Genomic DNA, 27,498 nt, shown 5'->3' on the forward strand with positions numbered 1-27,498 from the left:
GTGTGTGTGTGTGTGTTTAGATGGAGTTTCGCTCTTGTTGCCGTGTGTGTGTGTGTGTGTGTGTGTGTGTGTTTAGATGGAGTTTCGCTCTTGTTGCCGTGTGTGTGTGTGTGTGTGTTTAGAGGAGTTTCGCTCTTGTTGCCCAGGCTGGAGTGCAATGGCGCAATCTCGGCCAACGGCAACCTCTCTGTCTCCCGAGTTCAAGCGATTCTCCTGCCTCAGCCTCCCGAGTAGCTGGGATTACAAGCATGTGCCACCACGCCTGGCTAATTTTTTTGTATTTTTAGTAGAGACAGGGTTTCTCCATGTTTGTCAGACTGGTCTCAAACTCCCGACCTCAGGTGATCCGCCCACCTTGGCCTCCCAAGGTGTTGAGATTACAGGCGAGAGCCACCGCACCCAGCCTTTTACTTGTTAAAATGGAGTGGCGACTTCCAAGCCCTTCACGTGCTGAACTGGAAACTGGAAATGGTCCCGACGCCATTTTGAAATCTCAGGAACCCACTCCCTTCCTTCGGTCCCTACCGCTCTAGGCCAGGCCCTCATCTCCAGGTGCCTGGATGATTGCGAAATGCCTCAGTAATAGCTTCCGGTCTCTTCCCCCTTCAGCCCATCTTCAATAGAAGTGCCACAGTGATCCCTCTAAATTGTAGTTCTGATTGTGCCACTCCTTTGCTCAGCATTTTCTAAATTTATTTCACTATGGAACAATTTACATTTTGAAACACTAGTGGAAGATCAACCGATCATAAAATATAACAGACTCTTAGGTGGACAGCAAGATATGGTCTCACAGATGAATTAATTGCTGGGAGATTATTCACATTTGTGTGTGAATGCTTTGTAACAGAATAAAACAAAACTATTTTCAGCTTAAGAACAAAGTATGTAAGTAGATATCTAACTTCATTTTTATTGTAGATGAATATAAAAGCCCTCAGTATTTAAAATTGAGAACATTATTTTTCCAGTCCTTTAAAAAAAAACCGTATCTAGTCAATATTAAGAATAATGTTTCCAAGTCATACCCTCATACCAGATATGGCATGACGTCTTCCATAATTTGTTTCATTACAGTGTAATATGAAAATCTTTGCACACAGATGTGTTATAGCAAAAGGAAGAACACAAACTGTTCCTTTGGGAAGATTTTGTGCTCTCTTGAATTCAACTGTCTCAGAAATCATTAATCCTGTGACTTGGGCAGCATACCACCTGGTTTTTTAGAAATCACTTGGATATTGGCTGGGCACAGTGGCTCATGCCTGTAATCCCAGCACTTTGGGAGGCTGAGGTGGGCGGATCACAAGGTCAGGAGTTTGAAACCGGCCTGGTCAATATGGTGAAACCCTGTCTCTACTAAAAATACAAAAATTAGCCGGGAGTGGTGGCAGGTGCCTGTAGTCACAGCTACTCAGGAAGCTGAGGCAGGAGAATCACTTGAACCTGGGAGGCAGAGGTTGCAGTGAGCCGAGACTGCACCACTGCATTACAGCCTGGGTGACAGAGAGAGACTCGGTCTCAAAAAAAAAAAAAAAAAATCACTTGGATGTTTTCCAGTTCTTGGCTTGTGGAGTTCATATGTGAATCGTAAACTCTTTTTGTTTAAAACTTCCTTTGTTCATGATAGATTCAGGTGGGATGAATTTTTATAGTATAAATGTTAACCATACCATCTACAGAATAAAATCACAAATATATGTTGAAATCCTGAGACAAGATTCCTTCTATAGACAGCATACTGTGGATAGAAAGTAACCATCCATGCAGTGGCTGCTTCGTCAGTGCAAGAATACACCTGTGTTGTGGCTAACACGACAGATACCTGTGTATTATGCAGCCCCCAAGCTATTTCCTGGCAGTCTTGGCTTGAGAACACTTCTTGAAGGTGATAGCAGATAATTATGAGAATGACTATCCAAATGCTTTTAATGTTTTTCCTACATGTATGTTTTTTGGAATGTATTTGGAAGAGAAAATAGCTCCACAGAGCACATTAGGGAGATGCTGGCCCCAAGTTAAAGACTGATGTCCTTAGCCTGGTGCTCAGGCTCCATGGCTGTCTGGTTTTGGCCCTCCCTGAGACCTCATCTCCTGCCACCCGCTTCCTGTGCCACACAGTGGCCCTTGCTGATCTCTGAGTGCACCTCTGGTGCCTGAATAGCTGTTTCCTCCCTTATCTGCTAAACCTAGCAGATTTGCTGGGCTCTGGACTGAGGTGGAGGGAGATACATGTGTGGAGGTGGGAGAGGGGTTTCTGTGCAGGGGTTCAGGGGTGCTGTTTGAACATAGGATGGCATTGCTATGTTGCTAGTGAGTTTTATTTTCTCTTCTGTCCCTGTCCTAGACTTCCCCTTCACTTCACTCATCCCTGCCGCCATAATGTTTACCTATCCTGCGTCCTCAGAGAAGCCTTACCTCCCCCTCTGCACCCCTTTGCCTGTATTTGTTTTCCATCTCAGCTTTGCTTCTCCACAACTCTGCCTGTCTCCCTCCTGGCTGTCCAGGTCCTCACCCACTGCCCTGGGCCCATCCAGCCCTTTTGGAGAATCGGGACCCTTTTCCAAAGCACATGAGAATGGATCTGATGGCTCTTCTGGGTAGCCCTCAGCCTGTGACCCAGCCCCAGAACTTAGTCAAACTCACATCTCAGGAGGACCAATAGGAGAATGTATGTTCAAAGCTCCTTAAAAACTGTCAGACACTCTAGGAAATAAGGTAGTGTCATTAATAAAGCCTGTCAGCATTCATCAGGGGCACTTGCCTCATCCATTCCCTGGTGTAAATGTGACCCAAAAAGGGAATTCCTAGTCAGAGGACTAGGAGGATTTATGACAAGTATTTCTTCTATCAGATCACTAATTTATCAGGTTTGTTAATTGGGCAGTTTGGGGGCAGGAAGAAAATAATAGAATGGGGCAGCTGTGACCTCCTTGAAGGGGCTCAGACCAGGCAAGGAGACAGACATCTGGCTAAGGTCCAGCAGATGCAGACTCTTCCTAGGTAGTTGTGCATTGTTGTAACAGGATTTCTGTGTCTCCACTAATGAGCAATACTGCCTGTGTCATGCACTCACTTCTTTAGGCTTCTATTTCTGGACTCTGTGCTCTTCCATTATTTACCTACTTATTTGCTAAGACCTTCTGCCTTGTTTGCTATAACTTTATAATAATACATTTCAATATCTGAGATGGCTAAAACTCTTCATTGCTTTTCATTTTCAGAATATTTTGGCTGTCCTCACATAGAGTTTTCCAATGAATAACCCTGTCTAGTTCTAAAAATAATACTATTTTTATTATGTTAGATTTATATATTAATTTAGGGATAATTGACAGCTTTGTGTTGGCTTTCCCATTTAAGAATATGTCTTATTAAAGTTTTCTTCTGTGTGCTTCAGAAGTTTTTGTTCTTATTGTATTTATTTATTTGGGTTTTTAAAAAAATGGGTCTTGCTATGTTGCCCAGGCTGGAATGCATTAGAAATTCATAGGCCCAATTCTAGTATGTACTAGAGCCTGGTCTCAAGCCATACTCCTGCCTCAGCCTCCTGAGTGGCTGGGACTATAGGGGCACACAATTGTACCTGGCTTGCTTTTGTTTTCTAAACGTAGATCTTGCATGCTTCCTAAATAGAGTCCAAGAAATTGTATCCTTTTGGTTGCTACTGTAAATGGGATTTTTGGCAATCTATTATATATTTTTTATTTTGAGACGGAGTCTCACCTACTGTGTTGCCCAGGCTGAAGTGCGGTTGCATAATCTCGGCTCCCTGCAACCGCCGCCTCCCTGGTTCAAGCGATTCTCCTGCCTCAGCCTCCCAAGTAGCTGGGATTACAGGTGCCCACCACCACACCCAGCTAATTTTTACATTTTTAGTAGAGATGTTTTTTGCCATGTTGGCCAGGCTGGTCTCAAACTCCTGACCTCAAGTGATCCGCCCACCTTGGCCTCTTAAAGTGCTGGGATTACAGGCATGAACCACCTTGCCTGGCCAGACAATCTGTTATATTTTCTATCTGGTTGTTTGTGTATTTAGGAAGGCTACTGATTTTATTTATTAGTGATTTTATACCTAGCCACCTTACTGAATTTTGATTACTCACTTTTTCAGTTGATTTTCTTGGGTGTTCTCTATGTGCAATTCTATTATCTGCAAATAAGAATAACGTTACTGTGTGGATTTTGTATAAAAGAACTCCAATATGCTTATAAGTTAGATTCTTTGCATGGGAGAATGTACAAGAAAAAATTTCTGTCCACATCTCCTTTTTCCTTCAGTTCTCTGTTCTGGGTTCTGAGGATTTGGCCCTGCTGGCTGGCGTAGCCTGTTGACCACCTAGAGTGTGGGTCAGGGGCCAGATGAGCCCATGCTTCCAGTCCCTTGTGATGGGTGACCAGTCAAGGGCCTGTGTCTTCAGAGCACAAATCAGACTTCACAAGATGCTATGACAGTACATGAAGGGACAGTCAAGCGAGGATGTGTTGGGTCCAGTGATGGGCACATGCATTGGCTGGGATGTGTGAAAGTACAGATGATTCAGAAGTTCTAGAAGGAAAGCAGCAGAAGCCCTTCTGGTGAGAGGGCAGGGCCAGGTGGTCAGGGGCCAGCCTGTAATTCATGCAAAGCACTGGGAGCTGGTCCTGTTGGGGACAGAGCCAGGGAAGCCTTTGCAGCTGGGCAGGCAGAGTGTGACCCATCTGGACTAGAGGAAGACCTGTCGGTTGGTGTAGTAGATGGTGTTTGGAGGGGTTTAAGACTCAAGACAGATACAAACTAATTAGGGTACCTTACGAGACTTTGTAATACTGTAAAATAATGTCTGAAGGGTTTGTTTTAATTCAAATCAAATAGAAGTAGGAAAAATAAGAATTTTGATGTTTTGTAGGTTTATGTCAGAAAAAGTGTGGAGCTAAACATTGCAAGTGAAGAATTATAAGTTAAAACATCATTTCTCTCTCTCTCTTGTTTCTTTGCAAAAAGTAGTCATGCTAATTCTTTGCAGAATTATTTCACATGGAGCCAGAAATTGTTCAAAGCAGGAGTGGCCTCTTTGCCGAGTGGTTTTCATATTCCAAACATACATATGTTGCGCAGAGTATCTAATTATTCTTGGGAACAATTACTGTCAGGTTCCAGAATGTGTTCAATGAACAGCAATTGGTGTTTATTCAGTTCTAAAGAGACTATGCAAGGAACGGTAGGTTATATTGTCTGTCTAAAGAAGCGTTCTGCCATCCGGAAACATCTGCTTTCTATTTAAAGCACTGAAGAAGGAATGGGAGTATATTTGAAATTTACTCTCTGAACACTGAACATCAAAGGAAGGAGAATAAATTTGGATATGAAGGTAATTTCTGTCCTCTGATATACTCTCTTCAGCTTTTCCCTGCTGGGAAGGAAATGCAGGTTGGAAAGTTCTGATTCTCTTAAATCTTTCTATTTATATTGATTTGCACACTGGAGGAAATGACTTCTATGTCCTACTTCTAGCTCTTTTGCTTTCTCAAGTGAAGCAGAAGACTCTTTCAAAGTCAGGGTCTGCTTTTCTGAATTTTGTGGTGAGGTCTGTATTTGGATTTTGCCCATAAAGGTGTTAAGATTTGTTGTTCAGTTTGCCTGAAGTGATCCTGTGACCTTTGATTTTCTGTGTGGTGAGCCCTGCCCACTCACAGCCCTGTTGGGAGGATTAAATGAGAATATGTATGGTTTGCTTGGTGTGTAGTAAGCTTTCTGTGAAGGACAGTGTCTCTTCTATTGCTACGTAATAAACTGTCACATACATAGCATCTTAAACCACATTGCTGTGTGTCTGGAGTCTGGTATAGCTTAGTTGGGCCCTTTGCTTCAGGGTCTCTTGCAAGGCTGTAATCAAGGTGTTGACCAGGGTTGGAGTCTCATCTGAAGGCTCACATATGGAAAGATCTGCTTCCAAGCTCATGTGGTTGTTGGCTGAATTTCCATTCCTCCAAGGGAGTTGGACTAAGGGCCTCAGTTCCTGTCTGGCAGTTGGCTGGAGTCTTTCCTCAATTCCTTGTAAGGTGGATCTCCCTAATATGGCAGCTTGCTTCATCAAAACCAGTAAGGTAATTTATTGAGAGAGTCTGGTAGGAGACAGATGTCATAATCCTATGTGACTTAATTACACAAATGACATCCCATCACCTTTGCCATATTCTGTTGGTTAAAAGCAAGTCACAGGTCTCACCCACACTCAAGAGGAGGGGATTCCATAAGGGCATGAACACTAGGAGGTGGGGGTCACCGGGAGCCACATCCGAAGCTGCCTACTACAGACAGCTATTATTATAGGAAGAGAGAATAACATAATGGCTGAGAGGGAGGGTTTTCATGTCACTTAGAAATAACATCAAATCTCTGGGTGCGGTGGCTCACGCCTGTAATCCCAACACTTTGGGAGGCTGAGGCACGTGGATCATGAGGTCAGGAGTTCAAGACCAGCCTGGCCAAGATGGTGAAACCCCGTCTCTACTAAAAATACAAAAATTAGCCGGGCGTGGTGGCAGGCGCCTGTAATCCCAGCTACTTGGGAGGCTGAGGCAGAGAATTGCTTAAACCCAGGAGGTGGAGGTTGCAGTGAGCCAAGATCATGCCACTGCACTCCAGCCTGGGCGACAGAGTGAGACTTCATCTAAAAAAAAAAAAAAAAAAAAAAAAAGAAATGACATCAAATTTCAGACCTGTCATGTACTGCATGACCCAAGTCAGGTTACCTGGCCTCTCTGAGTTCCTGTTTCCCCACCTGTTCAGCCCCTTCCCTGTAGGATTGTTGCAGTTTCAAAGTGGAGAGCGAGCCTAGCAGAATGGTAAGTACTCAGTAAAGGTCAGCTACGAGCTTTTCTTCTCCTTGCCTTTCTTTTTTGCCTTTTTTGGAAATATCATTAGACTTTTTGGATTGTAGAAGAATAGCATGGAACTCCCCAGTGCCCCCAGACTTGGTTATTCATGTGAAATCCCAGAGCGGCGGGTAGTTTCCTGCCAGACTGGCCGTGCAATCCTCCTGTTTGCCCAGGGGCTCGAGGATGAGGAATGCAGGTCTTTGGCCTCTGGAGGGCCATAGCTTCCTGCCATGGTGACTACCTCAGAATGGAGCTGCCAGGATGCCCTGCAGTACCCCTCCCAGGTCTCTGTGCCTCCCCCCACACTGGAGCAGCCACTTGCCCTGCAGAGGGCCTGACCATGTTGACCAAGAGTGTGGCCAGGTGAGCCATTGTGTTCTTCCAACATCGTTGCATTTCTACTTGGGGGTCCCGAGGGCAGCTCACCATGACTTCAGTCCATCCACAGAGCTGAGCAGGCAGATTTGGAGATGGAACCCTTCTTGTCTGCTCACTTTGACACTTGGATCATGCCGAGCAGACAGCTGGCTGCTTTGCCTGTGCCTGGTCAGGAAGCTCTGCCATCTTCTCGGCTCCCTGTGCCTTCCCCTCCATCTCTCCACTTTGCTTTCCTCACTTCCTCCCTCCTGTAGGCCTCAGGGACAGAGAGTGCTTGCGGAAGGCTACTGCTGGGCCACCACAGGCCGCACTCATCTCCACCCTCCTTCCTGACCAGAACAGCTCTGCCTCCCCTTGCCCCTTGCCCCCATCCTTTGCATCCAGAGACCCTGTTCTTGGTCCCCCTGTTGCCCCACCTCCAGCCCCCTCTACAGCTGTGGGAGAACTTTCTGGAGTCTTCCTGTGTCATTCAGTCACCAGTGTTGTTCTGGAGTAGAGATGCTGGCTCTAGGGGCCACTTCTTTTTTTCTTTTTTAGATCATCTGTTTATATCTAATGTGAATGTCTCCCCAGCTTCCTTGAAAGTAAAAATCACCTGGAGTTCTTAAAAATGGAGCCCCTTGGGCCCTTCCTTGGAGAGCCAGGTTCAAGGGGGGCTAGGATGGGGCCTGGGAACATGTATTTTTAGTAAGTGTACCAGCTAATTCCTGTCATGGAGATTTAGGGAACACCCGTCTAAGCATGCCCAAACCCAGACTCAATCCCTCTTTTCTGATGTAGGGAATAGGAGGGAAGATCTGAAAGCCTGGGTCCCTTCCCAGAAAGGCCTTCTCTAACCCGTGGGCCCCCAGCCCAGCCCATTTAGTGCTCTGACAATGAGGCATAATTTGATTCTTCAAAAAATGTTCTGTAGTTACTGCCCTTTAAATTGCTCCTTCCTTTCACATATGTAGGAGAATACTGTGCGTGGAAGTGTTTTCCTTTATGGTGTTGTACTTAGATGATTAGCAAAATATGGTGCTGGGCTGAGAGTGGCACAGCTGGGTGATCCAGACTGCAGACTGGATTATATCACGTGGACGGGGTATGAGGGCTTGCATTGATATGCACACACTCCCTGTCGGCTGGCCTCTCTTGACAGCAGATGCGGGAAATTACAGTGAGAATCTTCCTTTTGTTTCTAACAGCTGTCACCCAGCTGCTGGAAGGGTGTTGGTTTATCATCGAGTGTGTGGGTGAACTTGGTCTCTGTTTGAGGGAATAAAAATGCCCTAGTAATCCACAGCCCCAGAGGCACTTGTCCTGCTCCAGGGGACCTAGAAGGGAAGTTTCAGGGAGCAAGGAATGCTGCTAGCCTCTGTTCTGGAATGCTGGCCTCTGTAAACAGCTGCATTGAAGCAGCATTAATAGCATGCCTGAGGAGAAACAGGCATAAAGAAGATTGCTGCATTTCTTCAAAACCACAGTTGATGGTTGATGCTGCTGGTGTTACTCAGTAGCCCTTATATGAGGCTCAAATGGCAAATTGGTTTTCTAGGAAAAGTTTCTCAAGAGCATTCTTAAAATTTTAATAATGAGTATTCTACATTCAGGATGGATTCAAAGACTGCTTCGCCTAAAATCATTCCATCTAGAGACTGGAACACTTCAAATTCTTTTCTCTTTGATTTTTTTTTTTTTTTTTTTTTTTTGTATCTTGTCTATGTCTCTTTTATTTTATCTCTTTTGACATTGTAAAGATTTAAAAAATTGTCTAAGTTACCTTTTGATTTAATTTTGTGTCTCTAATAAGTACTTATTAAATCTGTAGCATTTTATAAACAATGGGACTTTTTTTTTTTTTTTTTTTTTTTTTTGAGATGGAGTCTTGCTCTGTCGCCCAGGCTGGAGTGCAGTGGTGCAATCTCAGCTCACTGCAAGCTCTGCCTCCCGGGTTCACGCCATTCTTCTGCCTCAGCCTCCCAAGTAGCTGGGACTACAGGCGCCCGCCACCACGCCCAGCTAATTTTTTGTATTTTTAGTAGAGACGGGGCTTCACCGTGTTAGCCAGGATGGTCTCCATCTCCTGACCTCGTGATCCGCAACAATGGGACTATTTTTACACGTTGATGGCTTTTTTTCTATTTGTATCTTATTTTGAACACTTAAAGGATTTTTGAGCCAGTCTGTGTAAAGATGCTTTCTTCAAAAATAAATGTATTTTGTGATAAGTCTGTGCCATTTTGCATTACTTTGGGAAGTAGATAGCTTAGAATACAAAATGCAGTGAAATCCATTACAATTTTTATTCATCTGCCTTGTTTCTAAATGCGTATTGTCAAAATCTAATTCCCCACTCAACAGAAAGAAACATAGGTAATATGCAAATTTGGTGAATCGCATAAAATGCTTTAGGCATGTGGAGTGAAAAAGCAACAATATAGAGGCAAGAATAGCAGAAGGGATGGATTTGATGAATTCTACATAAAACTCAAAAGGTTTATAAGTTGGAAACATCAAATTTGAAGGTTTGGTCAGGTTGTTGAATGGTTCCAGAAGTAGACTGAAGAGATACAGAGATAAAAAATAATTCTATCATATTACCAGGTGCAGTGGTTCATGCCCTATAATGGCTCATGCTGGGATTATATCCCAGCATTTTGAGAGGCTAATGTGGGAGGATCACTTGAGATCAGGAGTTTAAGACTAGCCTGGGCAGCACAGAGAGACCCTGTCTCTACCCCACCACCTCCCAGCAACATTAGCCAAGTGTGGTGTCACGTGCCTGTAGTCCTAGCTACTTGGGAGGCTGAGGCAGAATTGCTTGAGCCTCAGAGATCCAGGCTGCAGTGAGCTATGATTGCATCACTACGCTCCAGCCTGGGCAGCAGTGAGACACTGTCTCTTAAAAAAAAAAAAAAAAAAAAAAAAAGGCGCAGTGGCTTACGCCTATAATCCTAGCACTTTGGGAGCCCGAGGCAGGCGGATCACAAGGTCAGGAGTTCGAGACCAGCCCAGCCAACATAGTGAAACCCCGTCTCTACTATAAATACAAAAATTAGCTGAGCGCAGTGGCACACGCCTGTAATCCCAGCTACCCAGGAGGCTGAGGCAGGAGAATCGCTTGAACCCGGGAGGCGGAGATTGCAGTGAGCCGAGATCATGCCACTGCACTCCAGCTTGGGCAACAGAGCGAGACTCCATATCCAAAAAAAAAAAAAAGATTATATCATTCATAAATTACTGCAAATTTGAGAAGTACTTAATAGAAATATAACATTAAGCTGCAAATAGATTGGAAAATCCTAAAATTGTTGCAGAATCCCCCAAAATTTGTCACAAAATTCTAAAAAGTGAATTGGTTCCAAAATCCTAAAAATGACAACAGGATGTCAGAAAAAGTATAGGACATTTGACAGGGATTCAAAAACACTGAACAAGGAGTTGCCTTTTAAGCAAATTGTTCATTACACCAGTTGCCCTGCAGTCTCGGGATAACAGCTAAGTGGAATGTGGTTTGCAAAAACTACTCACTGGTGTCTTTTTTTTTCTTCTCTCTTTGCTTTTATTTTAATTGTCTTCATGCATATGTATGTTTCCCTATAAGCTATTTAAAATCTTTTGGGGCAGTAGGTGGCCTAGAAATCATAAATTATACATTAAGTCATGTTCTCTCAACTCACACGCCCACTCTCTTATTGCAGAGAACAGCCCATCTTCACCACCCGAGCGCATGTCTTCCAGATTGACCCCAACACCAAGAAGAACTGGATGCCTGCGAGCAAGCAGGCGGTCACCGTTTCCTACTTCTATGATGTCACAAGGAACAGCTATCGGATCATCAGTGTGGACGGAGCCAAGGTACCACCCCCTCAGCTGATTTTAATACTCCCAGTTGCTTATCTTTCATCCAAGATGCACCCAAAATCCTGCCATCTTAACACATAAGTTATTGTTATAATGTCTGTATAACATATTCTGTTCTTTTTGCATTTAAACTTATGGTAAATGGGGAAGAAAAATATTTCTGTTACCACTGTCTTCATAACTAACATTTTAATGCCTGTATAATAATTCTGCCGACGGCCTATAATGCTCTTAATTTCCCCCCTGTGGTTGGATATTTAAGTGGCTTCCAATGTTTTGCTATTATAGATAATGAGCATCTTCATGTACCAAATATCCTCAATTGTTCACATACCATTGCTTTCTTTTGAATAGTCCTTAGGATAGATTCCTAGAATATTATAGGGCAAGATATTAACACTTTATGGCTCTTGATGCATATTGTCAGGTTGTTTTCCAGAAGGGTTCGTTCTTCCAGCCTGTATGAGAGTGTCTGTTGTTGCACCCTTGCCAGCATTGGGTATTGCATCTAGTCGGGTTTTGGTGTTATTAGGCATAGGAGTTGAATTTTATTAAGTGGTTTTGGAGTATTTCTTGAAATACATATATATTTTTGTTATTCTGTCTCCCATGATATTTTTGCCACATTATCATAGGAACAGAATTAAGAAGGGATACCAGCAGAAGTATCACCAAGTCTTTTAAAAAAAAAAAAAATAGACCTGCTGGTTTTCTGTCTTCATCCTGCTGTACATTTTTTACATGGATTATCTGCTGCCACCTGGAATTCAGTGTATCTAAAGCTGAATTCCCCTTTTTGTCCTCTAAACCACCTCTCCATTTTTATTCCCCAATCGTTTGGGCTAATAAAGCGAAACATAGAGTCCTTCTTTAAGTTTGTCAAGTGAATCTGCCTTTGAAGTGTCACCCACTCGTGCCTGCTGTTTTAAGACCATAACTCTTGTCCTATCACAGTCTTGCCTGGACTCCTGCAGTAGCTGCCTCATCTCCCACCTGCAGTCTAGTCTGACTTTTGCCTCTAGATCAGACTTCCTATGCAACAGGAAGCAGGGGAGTGGGGAGTCAGGGGCTGGGCAATAGAATGGGCCCTGGGTAAAGGCTTCTCCCCACACTCCACAAACAGAAGGTGTGGGGAAGCCTCCAGGGAAGCTCTCCCAGGGAAGGCACGAGAGCCTGCTGGTGCCTCCCGATCTCTTCAGGAGATCAGGGCACTTCAGCCCATGTTCTCTAAGTGACTGCTTTTTACCCTTTCTCTGCACTTTGGCAACTGCAGATAAAGGTGGCTTGACCCTGGGATCCTCTTGTTCTCCCTTCCAGTTGCCACAGCCCTTCTTCCTCAGGAAGGGACCCCAGAAGTCCTCATTTTACAGCTGAGATCTAAGGAGAGGCAATGACCTGGCCCAGGTTCACGCCTCTGGGGAGGCTTTGTAGGCCGGGGCGGGTGCCCAGTTATTTGCACACCAGTTCCTGGTTTGTCGGGTTGGAGCAGGCTTCTCCTGGCTGGTAGAGGAGAGTTTCCTGACACCTATCAGGCGGGTAGTGTGTTATCTCCCTCCGCTTCAGAGATGAAGGAACTGGTCTTTCTGCCTAAGCAAGCAGGATGATAGTAGGATGATAGTGCATCCCCAGGATCTGGTGATCTGATGAGCAGTAAGGAAGTGTGCTAGTGCCTGGCACATAGTAGGTAGGCACCTCGTGTTTGATGGGGGAACATCTGAAAGGTGCCTTTATTTTTTTCCTTCTGAGAGACATAGTGATGCCACAGTTGTAATTACCGTTTCTCTCCTCTGTGCTTCTGCGCTGGAATTGCCTGGACTCTTTCCAGGATGTTCTGACAGCAGTGGTGAATCAAGCTGACCTGCTTTCTTTTATCTATAGATTCTGCCAGTTCATCTGCCATCCTTCGATGGGTTTGTACTTTTGTCAGTTGAGTTATCCAAGGATATATCGGGCTTAAATATAGATAAAACGACTTTCTTAGAGCAAGTGCTTTAGTCCTATTAGCTGAGCTTTTAGTAATTCGTCAAAGTGTCAGCCACTGTGTCGTTATGGCTCTGCAGTTCCTGAAGGCTGTGACAATGTGGTGGGGTTCAAGCCAAATATGACAGTTATGAGAAATCAGATGGGTGTGGGAGGGTAGGCTAAGCCCCTGGCTGTGGCACAGCGCTAGTCCAGGCTCAGTGTGGGAGAGTCATCAAGCTATAGACTCACTTACAGGCTGGGAATCCAAAACCTAGGCCATGGGGTGCTGCTGGAACTCAAAGCCAGCCAGAGGATCTTGGACTACCCTTTCTATGGTGCCCAGCCACCTGGTTTTTGTTGTTGTTGTTGTTGTTGTTGTTGTTTTTTGAGACAGGGTCTCACTTTGTCACCTAGGCTGGAGTGCAGTGGCACGATCTCAGCTCACTGCAGCCTCCACCTCCCAGGATCAAGCGATTCTCCCACCTCAGCCACCCAAGTAGGTGGGATTACAGGTACCCACCACTATGCCTGGATAATTTATATATTTTTGATAGAGACAGGTTTTGCCATGTTGGGCAGGCTGGTCTCAAACTCCTGGCCTGAAGTGATCTGCCCCTCGGCCTCCCAAAGTGCTGGGATTACAGGTGTGAGCCACCGCGCCCTGCCGCCACCTCGTGTTCCTCCCTTAGTGCTGTGGCACCAGAGATCCATGACAGAGCCTCGTTCTGCAAAAGGAAGCATCCCATGAGGGAACAGAAGGCCCCAGGAAGTGGGGAGTAGGGTGGACCTCAGTTGTTTAATTACTACAGTTGGCATTCAGGGATTGGGGATGGGAGCACGTATCCTGTCTGGAGAACCTGACCACACTGCACTGGAAAGTTGTCCCAATGCACATTCAGCCCTGCTGGGCCCTCTCTCGACCTGGCAGGCAGCAACCTGTAAACCCAACAGCCTAGGTCTAGATCAGACCCTGTGCCTTCAGCTGTTCCACAAGTCGGGTGGGCATGGAGAGAGAACCCTAGGGTGATAGCAACTGTTGCTGCTGCCTGGTCCCCCGTGGCTTGCCCCTTCCCCGCCCATTACTAAGGTCCTCATCTCCCTGAGCCCAGTCTCGATCCTGCCTGAATACTCCAGATGGATCGCCTGCTGGCTGCAGACTGGAATCAGGTGCAGTGTGTTGAGCTGACTGCTGGGCATCTGTGCTGATGCCAGTGCCTTCTCCTTATGGGCTCTTGTCTGTTGCCCTTGCCCACCCTCACCCCCATCTCTGTTCAGTCGGCTTGGTTCCACTTCTGTTCTTATTCCTGAGCATCTATTCTGGTTCCATGTTCACTGGCTACCCAAGCCTGGAGCCCTGCTCCCTGCCCAGCTGCACATCCCAGTCCTCATGCATGCCGTGGAGCCTCAGGCAGACCACTTAGGAATGGATGCACCTGGGCTGGGGGAGTATGAACACTTCCTGATGTCCTCATTGTGTTCTACCACACTGGGTCAGCCCCACTTTGTTTTAGGCCTTTGATCCCAAATGTTGATCTGAACCATGATGACAGGTGGTCAGATGCGTTTAGCTTTTGGGGCTGTGTCTTAGCTCATGGGCTGCACCTCTGTGACTTTGGGCAGGTCTAGTGCCTGAGTCCTGCCTCTCTCTGTTGGCTGGGCCACATCAAGTATATTACTTTGAGCTTCTGAGTGGTACTTCTGGGCCATTCGTTCCTCTCAAAGCAGGAGGCTGTTGTGGGCTGGAAGGGGAAGCCGCCTCCACTCCTCCCCAGGGAAGGAGTGGATGTGTTTCAGTAAGAAGTGGCTGGTGTAGAATGGACTCAGAGGTCATTTTGAGCAAACGCCACATCAGATTCAGCTTCTGTGTAAACTGTGGGCAGCCAAAGAGCACAGGCTCTTTGAGAAGGAAAGCTGTGGCCAACAGCTTTAGCAGCTGTCATTCCATGGCAGGCACAGCCAGCTCCTCTGCCCTGTCCAAGCATGTGTCACGCTCTACCTGGGGAGGGATGCATGGACAGCCTCTCCTCCTTCTGGAAGCAGTTGGTGCTACTCATCTCAGGAAGATCTGTACTCAGACCTGTTCTTTATTCTTAAAACATGAAGACATTTCCTTCTTCCCTGGGACAATGTTTCATGTGTCAGTTCCAGCTGTTGTCTAAAGACATGAGTGGGTGGGAAAACTTCAGTGTGTTGCCTCAGCATTGCCCAAGCTCTAGGGGATTATGTGGATCCATGTCAGTGTTGGGGCTGCCAGGAGACTGTGAGCTCTTTGAGGATGGCAGCCATGCCTGGCTCATCTTTGGAGTCCCAGCACCAAGCCAGGGTGGGCAACGCCATAGAAGGGGGTGGGGGAATGAGTGGATGATGAGGTCAGGCCTGGCCACCTTCTCTCCAGGCCTGTGGCAGGTATACTGTGTCCACAGAAGGACAGCAGGCAGGGGCAGGGTCACTGCCAAGGGGGGACCCAAGGACCCAAACCTTGGGTTGTCCCTGTTTATAGACACTGGACAGATGGGAGCCACATGAGGGCATCTCCCCACTCCCAGCTTCTCAGAGCACTGCTATAAACCATGTGGCACATGCCAATAGGCATGTGATTTATGGTGAGTTTTTAGGCAGAACGGCCAACTCCATTATAAAGAAACTCCATTTTCAGAGCATTGGTTAATTGAGCCATCACAGCACTTGATTTCATTGTGCTGTTGGCACTCTTTCCAGACTGAGTTAATCACTGCCATCCTTATGAGAAACTGCCTGCCTGTGGACAAGACTTGCCTGAAGCAGGTGCTTCTCCTGGGAGCTCTGGATGACTCTGCTGCCCTTGGTTCTCAGTTATTTTATAGGATCACAGAAACCTGTATTGGAAGAGACCTTAGAGGTCATCCATTCTATAAATATTTAGCCACACCTGTTGTGTTGCGAGTGCGGCCTGATTGTGATGGTTCAGAGGATATCAGTATCCAAAACTCTGACTTATTTGGTATTTTCTTTTGAGAATGTAAAATTACTTTCAGGAACACATTCAGGTTCTGCTCGTCCACTCCTCATTAGAATTCACTCCTTTGAATAAATATAGAGCACCTTCTGTTAAGGGAGCAAGCATAAGGAAGGTTCCGAGCACACAGTAGGTTTTCAGTGAATGTTTCTTTTCTTCGCTGTCTGTGATTTGTTGTTGTTGTTTTAAATTTTTAAAAAGCACCTGTTAATAACTACTCTTGGAGCAGGCAACATGTCTTTTTATTGCTGTAACTCAGTCACAGCCTCTTATGGAAAACTCCCAGGTTCATCCAACTTCATCTCCCTGGATTTGGGAAAGACTTCTCATGAAAGGAATCCGATGGGCCTGTCTCCCCCTGCCTGTTTCATGAGCAGCTTCCTCTGAAATCCAGAGCAGGTGAGACTAGAGACAGGAGAAACTTAGCATTTTGCTGCTTCCAAGCAGCTCTTGATTACCTGTGTTTTGTGCATTTTGTGACAACTTGGTCCCACTGATCTGCAGGACTGGGTCTTTTACTAGGGTGGCTTCTTTCTCTGTGAAAGTTTTAGAGATGACTCACGCAAGAAGAAGGTGTACACAGAGATGGGAGCCCGTATGAAGCTTATGCCTGGGGTGCTTTAGCACAGCCCCTTCTCCCTTCTGGGCTTTGGTTCCTTCCCCCAGATCCGTTCTCCCCTCTCTCCAGGGGTAAACAGTTCTCATTCTGCTAAGTCATTCTGCCGCATTGAGGGCACTCAGCTGTGCCCTCATCCTTCACACGCTCACCCTTGGCTCCCAGGGCTGAATTCTTCCTTGGTTGCCGGCCACCTGTGGCACGTGTACTGCCAACTCCTTCACCTGCTCTTCCTTGGTTGCTTCCTTAAGTCAGCCTTCTGCCCTGGGCCTCTGTTCTTTTCTTCCATCAGATGACACTCTCCACCCGGTGACCCCTTTACTTCTCATCCCCCAGTTTACTCAAGTCTCGTATCTCCTCTGACGCCAGAACCCACAGGTCCAGCCACCTCCTCGGTCCCTAACACAATCTTCCAGTGTCTCCATGGGCGGGAAGGGTACTACCTGCTGTTTTCATAAGCCTCTGCCCACTCTGAAGATTAGCCTCCCTAACAACATTGTTATGGGTTTGTAGACTTTATTTTTAACCATTTGTATTAATAGGTACCATTCAATGTCTAATAATAAAGCAAACCCATATGTACCCACCACCCAGTGGAAGTACGTCTTTCATTAATACCTCAGAAGTCCTTCAATGGGCCTTTCCCTAATTAGATGCTCTCCCATCCACTCCTTAAGAGATCACCACTCTATTAAGAGTGTATTAAGCATTCCCTTGCTTTTCTGCATAGTTTTGCCACATGTGTATATATCGCTAAACCAGAAGTTGGCAAACTTTTTCTCTAAGGGTCAGAGAGTAATTTTTAAAAAAGCTTTTTATTCAGGTTGTACAGTCTCTGCTGCAGATATTTGACTCTTTTGTAGCCAGAAAGCAGCCATAGACCAATATGTAAATGAATGGGCATGGCTGTCTTCCAATAAAACTTTAATTACAAAAATAGGCCATAGGCTAGATTTGGCCTGAGGGTTATAGTTTGCTGACCCCTGCCCTAAATAATCTGTTATTCAGTTTTACCTGTTTTTGACCTTTATATGAATAGAATCATACTAGAGACTCATAATGTATGTGTTCTTTTGTAACTTCCTTCTTTTTTTTTTAATGTTAAATTTTTGTGATTCATCCATGCTGATCAATTTGGTTAGCCTCGGTTAATTTTCCTGCTGGATTAGTATTTCATTGTATGGAAATACTGCAGTGTATTTATCCATTCTGTTGGTAGTGGACATTGTTTTTGCAAGTTCTACTGTAGGTAAAGTGCTGTCAAGTAGCATTGCATGCTACAGAGAAATCTTTTGTGAAAGGAAAAATCAACCAATGCAGCAAATATTGTTGTCTTATTTTAAGAAATTGACACAATGACTCCACCCTTCAGCAACCACCACCCTGATCAGTCAGCAACCATCAGGATCGACACAAGTCCCTCCATCAGCAAAAAGATTACAATTTGCTGAAGGTTCAGATGGTCCTTAGCATTTTTTAGCAATAAAATATTTTAAAATTAAGGTATGCAGATTGTTTTTTTTTTAAGACAATGCTATTGCAAACTATGATTTCTTTATTTTCTTTCTTTCTTTTTTCTTAGAGGTAGGGTCTCACTTTTGTCACCCAGGCTAGAGTACAGTGGCACGATCACGGCTCACTGCAGCCTTGACCTCCCGAGCCCCAGGTAATCCTCCTGCCTCAGCCCCCTGAGTAGCTGGGACTATAGGTGCACAGCACCATGCCCTGCTAATTTTTGTATTTTTAGTCGAGAATGGGGTTTTGCCATGTTGTCCAGGCTGGTCTCGAACTCTTGGGCTTGAGCAATCCATCTGCCTTTGCCTCCCAAAGTGCTGGGATTACAGGCATGAGCCTGCAAACTACGATTAATATATTCAAGGAAACAGAGGGAAAATGGACAAAATAGATGAAAGGAAGGAGAATACTCCCAGAGTCTTAGAATTTTTTTTGAAAGAGCCAAATGGACATTCTAGAACTAAAAAATAACAATGTCTGAAATTAAGATAACAATGGATAGATTTAACAGCAGATTGGAGACATCAGTGGCCAGGATTAGTGACCTGGAAAGCAGATTAATAGAAAATACCCAAATAGAATCAGAGAGTACCAAGAATCAGGGAAAAATAATTGATGAGTGTAAAAAATATTGGGCATGGCCAGCATGGTGGCTCCTGTCTATAATCCCAGCATTTCGGAAGGCTGAGGCAGATGGATTGGTTGAGCCCAGGAGTTTGAGATCAGCCAGGGCAACATGGCGAAACCCCATCTGTACAAGAAATACAAAAATTAGCTGGGCATGGTGGTGCACACCTGTAATCCCAGCTACTTGGGAGGCTGAGACGGGAGGATCACTTTAGCCCAGGAGGTCGAGGCTGCAGTGAGCCATGTTTGTGCCACTTCACTCTAGCCTGGGCAACAGAGCAAGACCCTATCTCAAAGAAAAATGAAAGGCCTAGCATGTCTGTAATTGGAGTCCCAGAAGTAGAAGCAAGGAGAGAGAATAGAGCGGAAGCAATATTCATGGAGAGAATGAGAATTTTCTAAAAACTGATGAGTCTACAGATTTAAGAAGCTGAATGAACCTCCAGCCATCGTAAATAGACTTAGCTCTTGAAATCAGTCCGTTGTTGCTTTGTAAGTAAGACATACATTATATTCTTTTTAGCCACTTATTAGTTTTATGACCTTGAACAGGTCCCTTGACCTTGTTAAGCCTCAGTTTCGCCATCTGAAAAAAATGGGGGTTAAAGACTGTGAAAAAGCGCCCTAGAAACTAAGTTTTAAGGAAATAGCAGGGGGTATCACCATTGTTATTCTAGCTTGACTGCCTCTGGGATAGCCTGTATGGGGTGAGCTTAAGAGCCATATCCTATACTCTGGCCAGCCTCTTTCCACTGCCTTTCAAGGGGACTTGGGGGTGTGGTGACTGACCTAGGGGCATAGGCCTGCAGTGAAGTAGCAGCAAGATTTAAAGTGAATCCAGTTTCTGAATGGATGTAGTCATTGCTTTGTCCTCCCAGGATTCTGGTAATTGAGAGATGACCAGGGTTGGCTTTCTGGGGTCACGTGATCCATCCTGATCCAGCTCCCAGCCACACACCTTCCTTAGGTCTGTCTTGGTTCCACCATATCCGCCCTGCTTGGGGCTGAGCCAGAATCCCCCCACCCTCCAAGGTCCCATAGCTTTCCCCTACACTTGCCAGTAGTTGAGATCTCCATTTTCCATGCCCTGCTTCCCTGCCCCCATCTCTTGATAGTGTCCAGTGACAGTAGGCAGATCTCTTGACTTCTCATGTTGCATTCAGTTTTCCAGATGGAAAACATTTGGTAAAATGTCCTGACTCAGATGGACATTGGCATTATGGAAGGGTTATTATAAAGAAAGGAAAAGTCAGCTGGACCGTAGCACATGAACATCAGTACTTCATAGATGGGGAAAAGAAGAGGGGCAGTAATGTTTCCTTCATCGTGTATAAAATGAGAAGCAACATGATATAGAAGTTTATAGGACAAGTCTTGGAGTCAGACAACTGGGTTTTTATCTCTAGAGTCTCCTACTGGCCAGCTTTAATGTGTTACCTTAAGCAAGTTAGTTTGACCTTTCCCAAATCTCAGCCAGGTGCGGTGGTTCACGACTGTAATTCCACACTTTGGGAGGCCAAGGCGGGCGGATCACCTGAGGTCAGGAGTTTGAGACCAGCCTGGCCAACATCATGAAGCCCCTTCTCTACTAAAAATACAAAAATTAGTCGGGTGTGGTGGCGGGCACCTGTAATCCCAGCTACTCAGGAGACTGAGGCAGGAGAATCGCTTGAACCTAGGAGGCAGAGGTTGCAGTGAGCCTTGATCATGCCGTTGTACTCCAGCCTGGGTGACAGAGCAAGACTCTGTCTCAAAAAAATCAAACAAACAAACAAAAAAACTTTCCCAAATCTCAGTTACTTCTGTGAAATGAAGGAATAGTCGTATGCATAGGCTCGTTGTAAGGTTTAAGTGAACTAATATAAATGAGGCACTCAATAAGTGTTCAACAAATAGTAATTGCTGTTGTTAGTATTCTAAAAATTATTTTACCAGCTAAGCTAAGGTTTTCTCTTGAGCCAGTGGCTTATCAGCAAACTCAATAGTCTGATAGATAGATAAATGTAGATCTAGCAAGAGCAATGATACTTCTGTTACTACTGACAGCTGTCACTTACTGTCTAGATCCCTTTAGTTAAGGCAACGGTTTGTATCTGGAAGGTCTGTCCTTTAGCAAAATAGTAGACTCAGGTTCCTACCACAGAAAGCAAGCCCTATGCCATTCAAACTTTTTTTCTCTTCTCTGTTTTATCAGTTACAAGGAAAGTGTTCTGAGTTGACCATTGAGAATAAACAACCTTAGTAAGTAAAATTGCTGGTAGGTTCACTCTTTAGAATACTTACTTAGATTGCTCTTATTCCCTGTTCAGATCATCTGATGGGGAAGCAGCCAGTGGTTATTGCTACCCTGCCCTTACATAGACACCCAGTAATCCTTTATTTCCAAGAGTATTTTTTCCTGAGTGTTTCTTAGAGTCTTAGGGCTTGCAATGATTTCTACTGAGTAAGCCATTGTTGATATTTTATAACCCTTATCAATTGTTTGATGTCTTTGCCCTCTTCCTGACTACTTGCCATTGAAAGACCAGGAACCTTGACTCATTCATCTTTGTATCTTTGATTAGCAGAATGTCTGGTGTATAGTAAATGTTCAATAAATGTTTGAATGAATAAATGTACCATGTGCTAGATATTATCTTCTTACCCTTCCACCTCAGATTCATCCTCTACCCTTCTTGACACTGCTCTGGTCCCTGAGGGGCTAACTTGCAGACATCAGTGGGCTCCCAAGCCCTCTGGCTTCTAGCTGGGTTTATCCAATGGCAAGTGGAAATCAAAGGGAGAGAGGCGAGGGTGTTTGCTCCCCCAATTCCCCACTCCTGTGAGGTTGCCATGTGCTGACTGCGTCCCCCAACAGGTAGCTTGCTCTACGTGACCCCTCCCCCTCCCAGGGTCTGTAGCCTCTCCATCCCCTCATTCTTTTAGGCCAAGGAGTGGTGACAGCTAGCACTAGGCTGCTGCACCATCCTTACAGATTCCCTGTACCCCACTCACACCCGTATAATTAGTTTCTTTGTCAATTAACCCTCCACAAATTATCCTAATTGGACTGTACCTGCTCCTTCCTGTTGGGAAGCAGCAGGCCTCAATTGCTTATAGAGATTTTCAATTGTTTGAGTTGGACACTGGGGCTCCAGGTGACTCATAAAGCGACATAGTGCAGTTCTTCCGAGAATGTGGGACATGGCTAGCCATTAAGGGCACTCTGATGCGTGGCAGCTTTGGGGAAATAAATAGCAGTTTGGGAAACTATTCTTTGTTTAGGAGAGACTTTCTCCCACGGATAACGTGTAGGATCTTATTTTAGACTGACTGTTAAGTCTCTGAAGTTGCCCCTTTTCATGGTTGTGTATCTGACTCAGCTTGGGTTGTTCATCTGACTCAGCACGGGTTGTTCCAGGAGAACGCGGGACCAAATTTAACAGGGCAAGGGATACAGGCTTGAAGCACTGGCTTTGCCAACAGAAGACTTTCTAAGGAATGACTTTGTCTCATTCAACGTTTAAATTTTCACTCTTTGGGCTGTTTTTCTGCAGGTGATCATAAACAGCACAATCACACCGAATATGACCTTCACCAAAACATCGCAGAAGTTTGGGCAGTGGGCCGACAGCAGAGCCAACACGGTGTTTGGTTTGGGGTTTTCCTCTGAGCAGCAGCTGACAAAGGTAACTTGGTCCTATCCACAGTGCAGTAAATCCCGCATCAGATGCCATTCTCATCAGTGATTGCCCGCCGAGGGATGTGCCCTTGGTGAGCAGGATTCCTTTCTGGTCTTTGGTTTCACTCCTCCTGGCATCACGGGGCTGCCAAAGCAGAGGCCCTTTTGAAATACCAGGTTCACTGAAGTCATCTGGGGAAGGGAAATTCGTATCTAACAAATGCTGCTTTGGGGCCTGAAGTTGCAGTGTGGCCAGTCCATCCTCCCCTCCAGGTGTCAGCCACTGCTCCCTGTGCCCGGCGGTATCAGCGCACAGACTGAGTGCCGGCTTGTGTGCCAAAACCAGATCCATTGGGTTTTCAGGACTCTGAGGATTAGGTGACCTTCCTGTGCGAGGGCACAGTTATCGGAGGGTTGTTACTATAGGACTTCCAAGGAAGAGACTGTGTTCCTGCTGCCAAGAATGCATCTTGATGAAATAAGCATGTTACCCCTTTTGAAGTAAGGCACACTTTGTCTCTGACAGCCATCAACGTCAGTGACTCTGTTTTTGGAGCTCTTGGGGAGTAAGGTGATGCATAATGGAAGCGCTTAGCTTGGACTCCCCACGTGCCTTAAAATGCCACACAGTGGTGTGTGTATGTTACTTTTTTTCTAGGGAGAGGATTCATAGCTCCAAGTCACTTCTCCAAGGGGCCTGGGACAAACTCCTTGGATGGTTAGAAAGGTGTTGAGGAGCAAATCATGGCTGACCACAGACTTGGAGAACCTCAAGAACTGAGGGAATAAACTGATCGCCTCTGAGAGGCCTTACTCAGCAGTTTAAAGGGGCTGAGAGCCGTTTTAGAGACTACATTTCCTTTTAGGGTGGTAGAAGAGCCCTTTGTAAGTATTTAGAATATTTTGGTTTAAGGTAAGACTGACTAGTTTACAAGTCAAAGAAATTTATTGGAAGAATGTTGGAGTCTCTCAAGGAGTGCAGGAGAGAGCTGCAAATCCAGGGAAGGGCCAGAGCCAGACTTACTTCTGGCAGCTTGGCTCTAAGAATTGTTTTTCTCTAGACCCTTGCTGTGAACATCTGACTGACTGGCTGGACAAGTGCTGACCCAGCCTCTGCTCTGCTGACACCATCCTCAGCACTGAGGATGCAGAGATGTGGCCCTTGTTTCAGGGCTTCACAAATTTCCAGATTCTTGGGGAATTGACAGAGTTGCCTAGAACAGACTTGACTGCTTGGGTTACTTGTGTGTATTGAAGACAGTTTTCAAAGAGGGGGAAATTAGGGTGAGTCAGGAAGCCTCCCACAGCAGAGGCCTGCTAACTGGTCCCCTTCCTTTGTCCAGTGTGTGTGCATGTGTGTGTATACTCACATATATGTGTGCACACACACACACTTCTAAGGAGGTCCCCAGCGCACAGATCCGGCCATCCCATACCCAGTCACAAATGAGCGCCCCAGTGGGGATACCCCACAGACTGTCCTCCTCTGCATCCCAAGGTACTTCCACGAAGACTCTGTTTCCTTAGAAGCCTGAGAAGCCCAAAATGGCCTGATGGCACTCTGAGCATCCACCCTTGTGCCGCCCTCTTACAGAAGCATTCTTTCCTGAGTGCTAAAACCTCCAGATCACCAGGGCCTGGAAACATGGACAAAAAGCAAAAATCTCGAGGGCAGGTCATTGGAGATAGTTATGGGAGACGTCCTCTCCGTCCACAATCCCTCACTTCCTGGGCTTGTGTGCTGTGATCCTGGATGTTCAGCAGGCACGAGTGCAGCACAGTTCTGCAAGGCCTGCCACTTCTGGCTGATACGGTACCTGGGAGGAGCTGAGAATCCTATGGCAGTCACTATTGCTTCACTTCATATGCAGAGAAGTGAGTTCTCTGCAGCCTCACTTGGTTTGAAGCAGTGTCATGTGGGACAGAAAGTATTTGGTAAATCTTTGGCTGATAGGGCTGGCAGAGGCATGGCGGTCCGCAGTGTCTATTCTGGTGATGATAAATCAGTCTTCCCTGGAAGAAGGGGCCTAGTGGAATCAGCCTTCACCAGGGAGCTGGCTGGTGCCTAGAGGTGTGATGCTTGGCGTGGGTCACTGTGTTGACAGTAGGATGCTCAGCAGGGCCAGGAGTCAGGGTGGCTGTGGAGAGCAGGAGTATGTGTTTTCAAGGCCATTTGGTGCCTTTTTCCCTGGCACCATGGCCAGTGTGTCCTTAAGTCTTTTGAGCAAGTACCAGGCTGCCTGGAGAAAGTGAATGACTGGGTATCCATAGAACAGCCCCTCCTGCCACCTAGTTCGAAATATTCTGTTTTGCTGTAAAGGCCTCTGAAGAGCATGCATATGGAACATGAGTATTTTCAGGCTCTGGTTCCATTTGGACCCATTGATGTTGCTGTTTCTCAAACCTCTTTGTCACCTTGTTTCTTCCCGGTTCCTCCTCATGCAGCTAGGCCCTTAACCATTCCCACTGAGATGTCAAATCCAGGCCACCTCTGCTGTGCATGTGGCACCATGAGATGTTCGGGGTTTGTCCACAGGGAAGATTTCCCTTTTCCATCGTCTGCCCGACAACAGGATAGCTGGAGGGAAGTCGTGACACTGTGAGGTGTGTGAGGGAAGCTGTGGAGAGTTCACTGTTGATGGAGTGTCCAGGATTTTCGGGTGGGTAAGGCTGCTAAGGTCCAGTCGTGGAAGGCTTTATTGGTCATGCCAGAGCTTCTGGACTTTGTCCTATGGCCTGAGAAGGATTTTAAGACCAGAAGGAAAATGCTCAGATTTGCATTTTAGGTAGAATTTTTTCTGGCAGCAAGTCAGATTAGATTGTTTTAGTCCAGGGTAGAACTGATGAAGGGTTAAGAGTTGGAGAAATTTTAAAAATACCGAGGCACAAATATTGGCAAAACTGGGGTGAATAGAAGAGGAAGAAGAGATTCTGGGGTGATGAGGGATGGAGGGTGGTGAGGCCGTTTTCTGAAATGGGGAAGAGGAACAGGAACAGGTGCTGTGAGGAGCAGAGAGAATTTGTTTAAAGCAGAAGCAAATGTGATGGTGACTTGTTGAAAGAATAATTAGCTGGAACCTCTGTCTGAGGGGGTAATGGGGGTGTATGTCTTTCCCTCCTGAAGTGGTCCTTGGTGAGGAAGGGTGTGTTGGGAACTCCCTTCCCCTCAGCCGAGTGGCCCCTTCCCACACCTGCCTCATATCCAGGCAAATAGGCTTGGGAGCTTCTGTCCAAGACGTGATCCCTGGCAGGCCCATCCTGGTCATGTGCTCCTGTTCCCTCCCAGGGCTGGAAGTTCTTCCCCGAAGCCAAGGATGGTTTGAGAGAATCACTCACAGCTGCCTGGAACAATTTCTTCAATCTTTAAAGGAACCCAAGCAGCTAGGTAGAAAGGGGGAAGGTTTCTATGAAAAGAATCGACAGCAAGAACTCCCCACGAAAACCAGAACACATTGTCCAAGTTAAATGCTCTGTGCCTCTCTGAGAACTGAAGAGACCTTGAGCTGTGCTGGCTTCCAGGGATGGCCACCTCTAATTTTTCCCAGACAGAAGAAAATGTCCTATCATTAAGGAGGAGTGCACCGTCCTGCCAAGCCACTCAGCCTCTGGTGCAGTGCTGGAGTTCTGCTCGGTGCCCACAACCTCCGTCGTCACAAAGACTTGTCAGAGAAGCCCTCAGATAACCCCTTTGTCCAAATGTTTCAAATCAACTTCTTCCCCTGCCCTCTGAAGGAAATGATTAACCACACGCTGATAAATTATCATGAAGTGAGTCTGGCCGTCTCAACAAGTGACAGTTAGCTAGCACAGAGGAACTTGGCCTCCAGGGCTCCCAAGGCGTGTGCTGAGGGGACAGCCAGGCTGAGTATTCCTGACTTCCCAGAGCAACCACCCACAGCCCTGTAGGGAAATGGTAATCAAGCACTATAACTAGGCTAGAGAAAGGAACACCAGTGTGGACATTTTCATCTAAGAACACTTTATACATACTTCCCTCTCTACCCCCCAGAAAGAAAATAGATGCCTTGGTCTTAACTGCTCCATTATAAGGACTATTTCCCAACCACAGTCCAAAAAGTATTATTACAGGGCAATTTCCTGCTCTTTAGATAGGCTGTCCAAAAATAGTAGAAGCTGTGTTTTCTCAGAAGTAAACTGGGACTCGTCTGTCCACCCACTGGAGAGGACATAAAACCCCAGCCTACTGAAGGAAATTGAAAAGGCACTTGCATGTGCTGATAAAAGGAAGAGCTTATGAAAGGAGACAGAAGGAGGAACAAATATAAGAATGAGCCAGTGGTTAAAGTTTAGTTTCTTTCTGGCATTTGACCTCGAGTTGTCACTGTTCTAAGTTTGGTTCCATCTTATTCATTACAGGCAGAAGGAAACATATTCTGCCCTTAATGGGGAGCGACCCAGGATGGCATTGCCAGTGCACCGTGGTTGATCTGGCCAAACCCCGATACGTGCATGGCATTTGCTTTTGACCCACTTCAGTGATTGCATCTGTAATTCAAATTTGTCCCCATGTAGTCACTTTATTCACTCAGTATCGTAAGAACATTATTTTATCTCCTCCCTTTCTGGGTCCTGATTTAACAGCTAATGTTTAAAATGGAGGATATTAATAATTATTTTGACATGTTTTAGGTAGAAAGCTTTTGGCTGCAAGTAACAGGTAACCTAATCACCGTGCTTAAATACATGGGATAATTTCCTCTCATGTGAAGAAGTCCTGAGGCAGGTGGTTGCTAGTACAGTGGCTCCATGATGTTGGGTCTGACGATCTGCATGGATTTCATTTGTTTCTTTTTTCTTTTATCGGCCTTTCCTTTGTGGTGATAAGATGGCTTCTAAAGCTCTACCCATCACACCTGCATTCTTGGCGAGAGGGAGGAGGAAGAGGCTGGTACCACAGCAATCCCCCTGGCAGACTTCTGGGGCCCCATTATCAATGCTGGGTCCCTAGCCCATTCCCCTACCCCACCAAAAACCAGGGAAACGGATTTCCATATTGGCTTAGACTAGCTTTCATTG

General features: G+C 45.8%; 1 protein-coding gene across 10 annotated transcripts in view; it reads left to right on the top strand.

Annotated features, from left to right (window-relative positions):
* Positions 1-27,498, top strand: part of HOMER2 (homer scaffold protein 2) — a 145,884-nt gene that overhangs the window by 82,837 nt on the left and 35,549 nt on the right. For all 10 annotated transcript variants that reach the window (XM_055098881.2, XM_008968236.6, XM_008968237.5 and 7 more), the window contains exons 2-3: positions 10,923-11,079; positions 22,337-22,468. In XM_055098881.2, coding sequence (XP_054954856.1) covers positions 10,923-11,079; positions 22,337-22,468 — 289 coding nt within the window. The remainder of the gene's footprint in view (positions 1-10,922; positions 11,080-22,336; positions 22,469-27,498) is intronic.

This window comes from Pan paniscus, chromosome 16, assembly GCF_029289425.2.
Source record: "Pan paniscus chromosome 16, NHGRI_mPanPan1-v2.0_pri, whole genome shotgun sequence".
Taxonomy (NCBI): domain Eukaryota; kingdom Metazoa; phylum Chordata; class Mammalia; order Primates; family Hominidae; genus Pan; species Pan paniscus.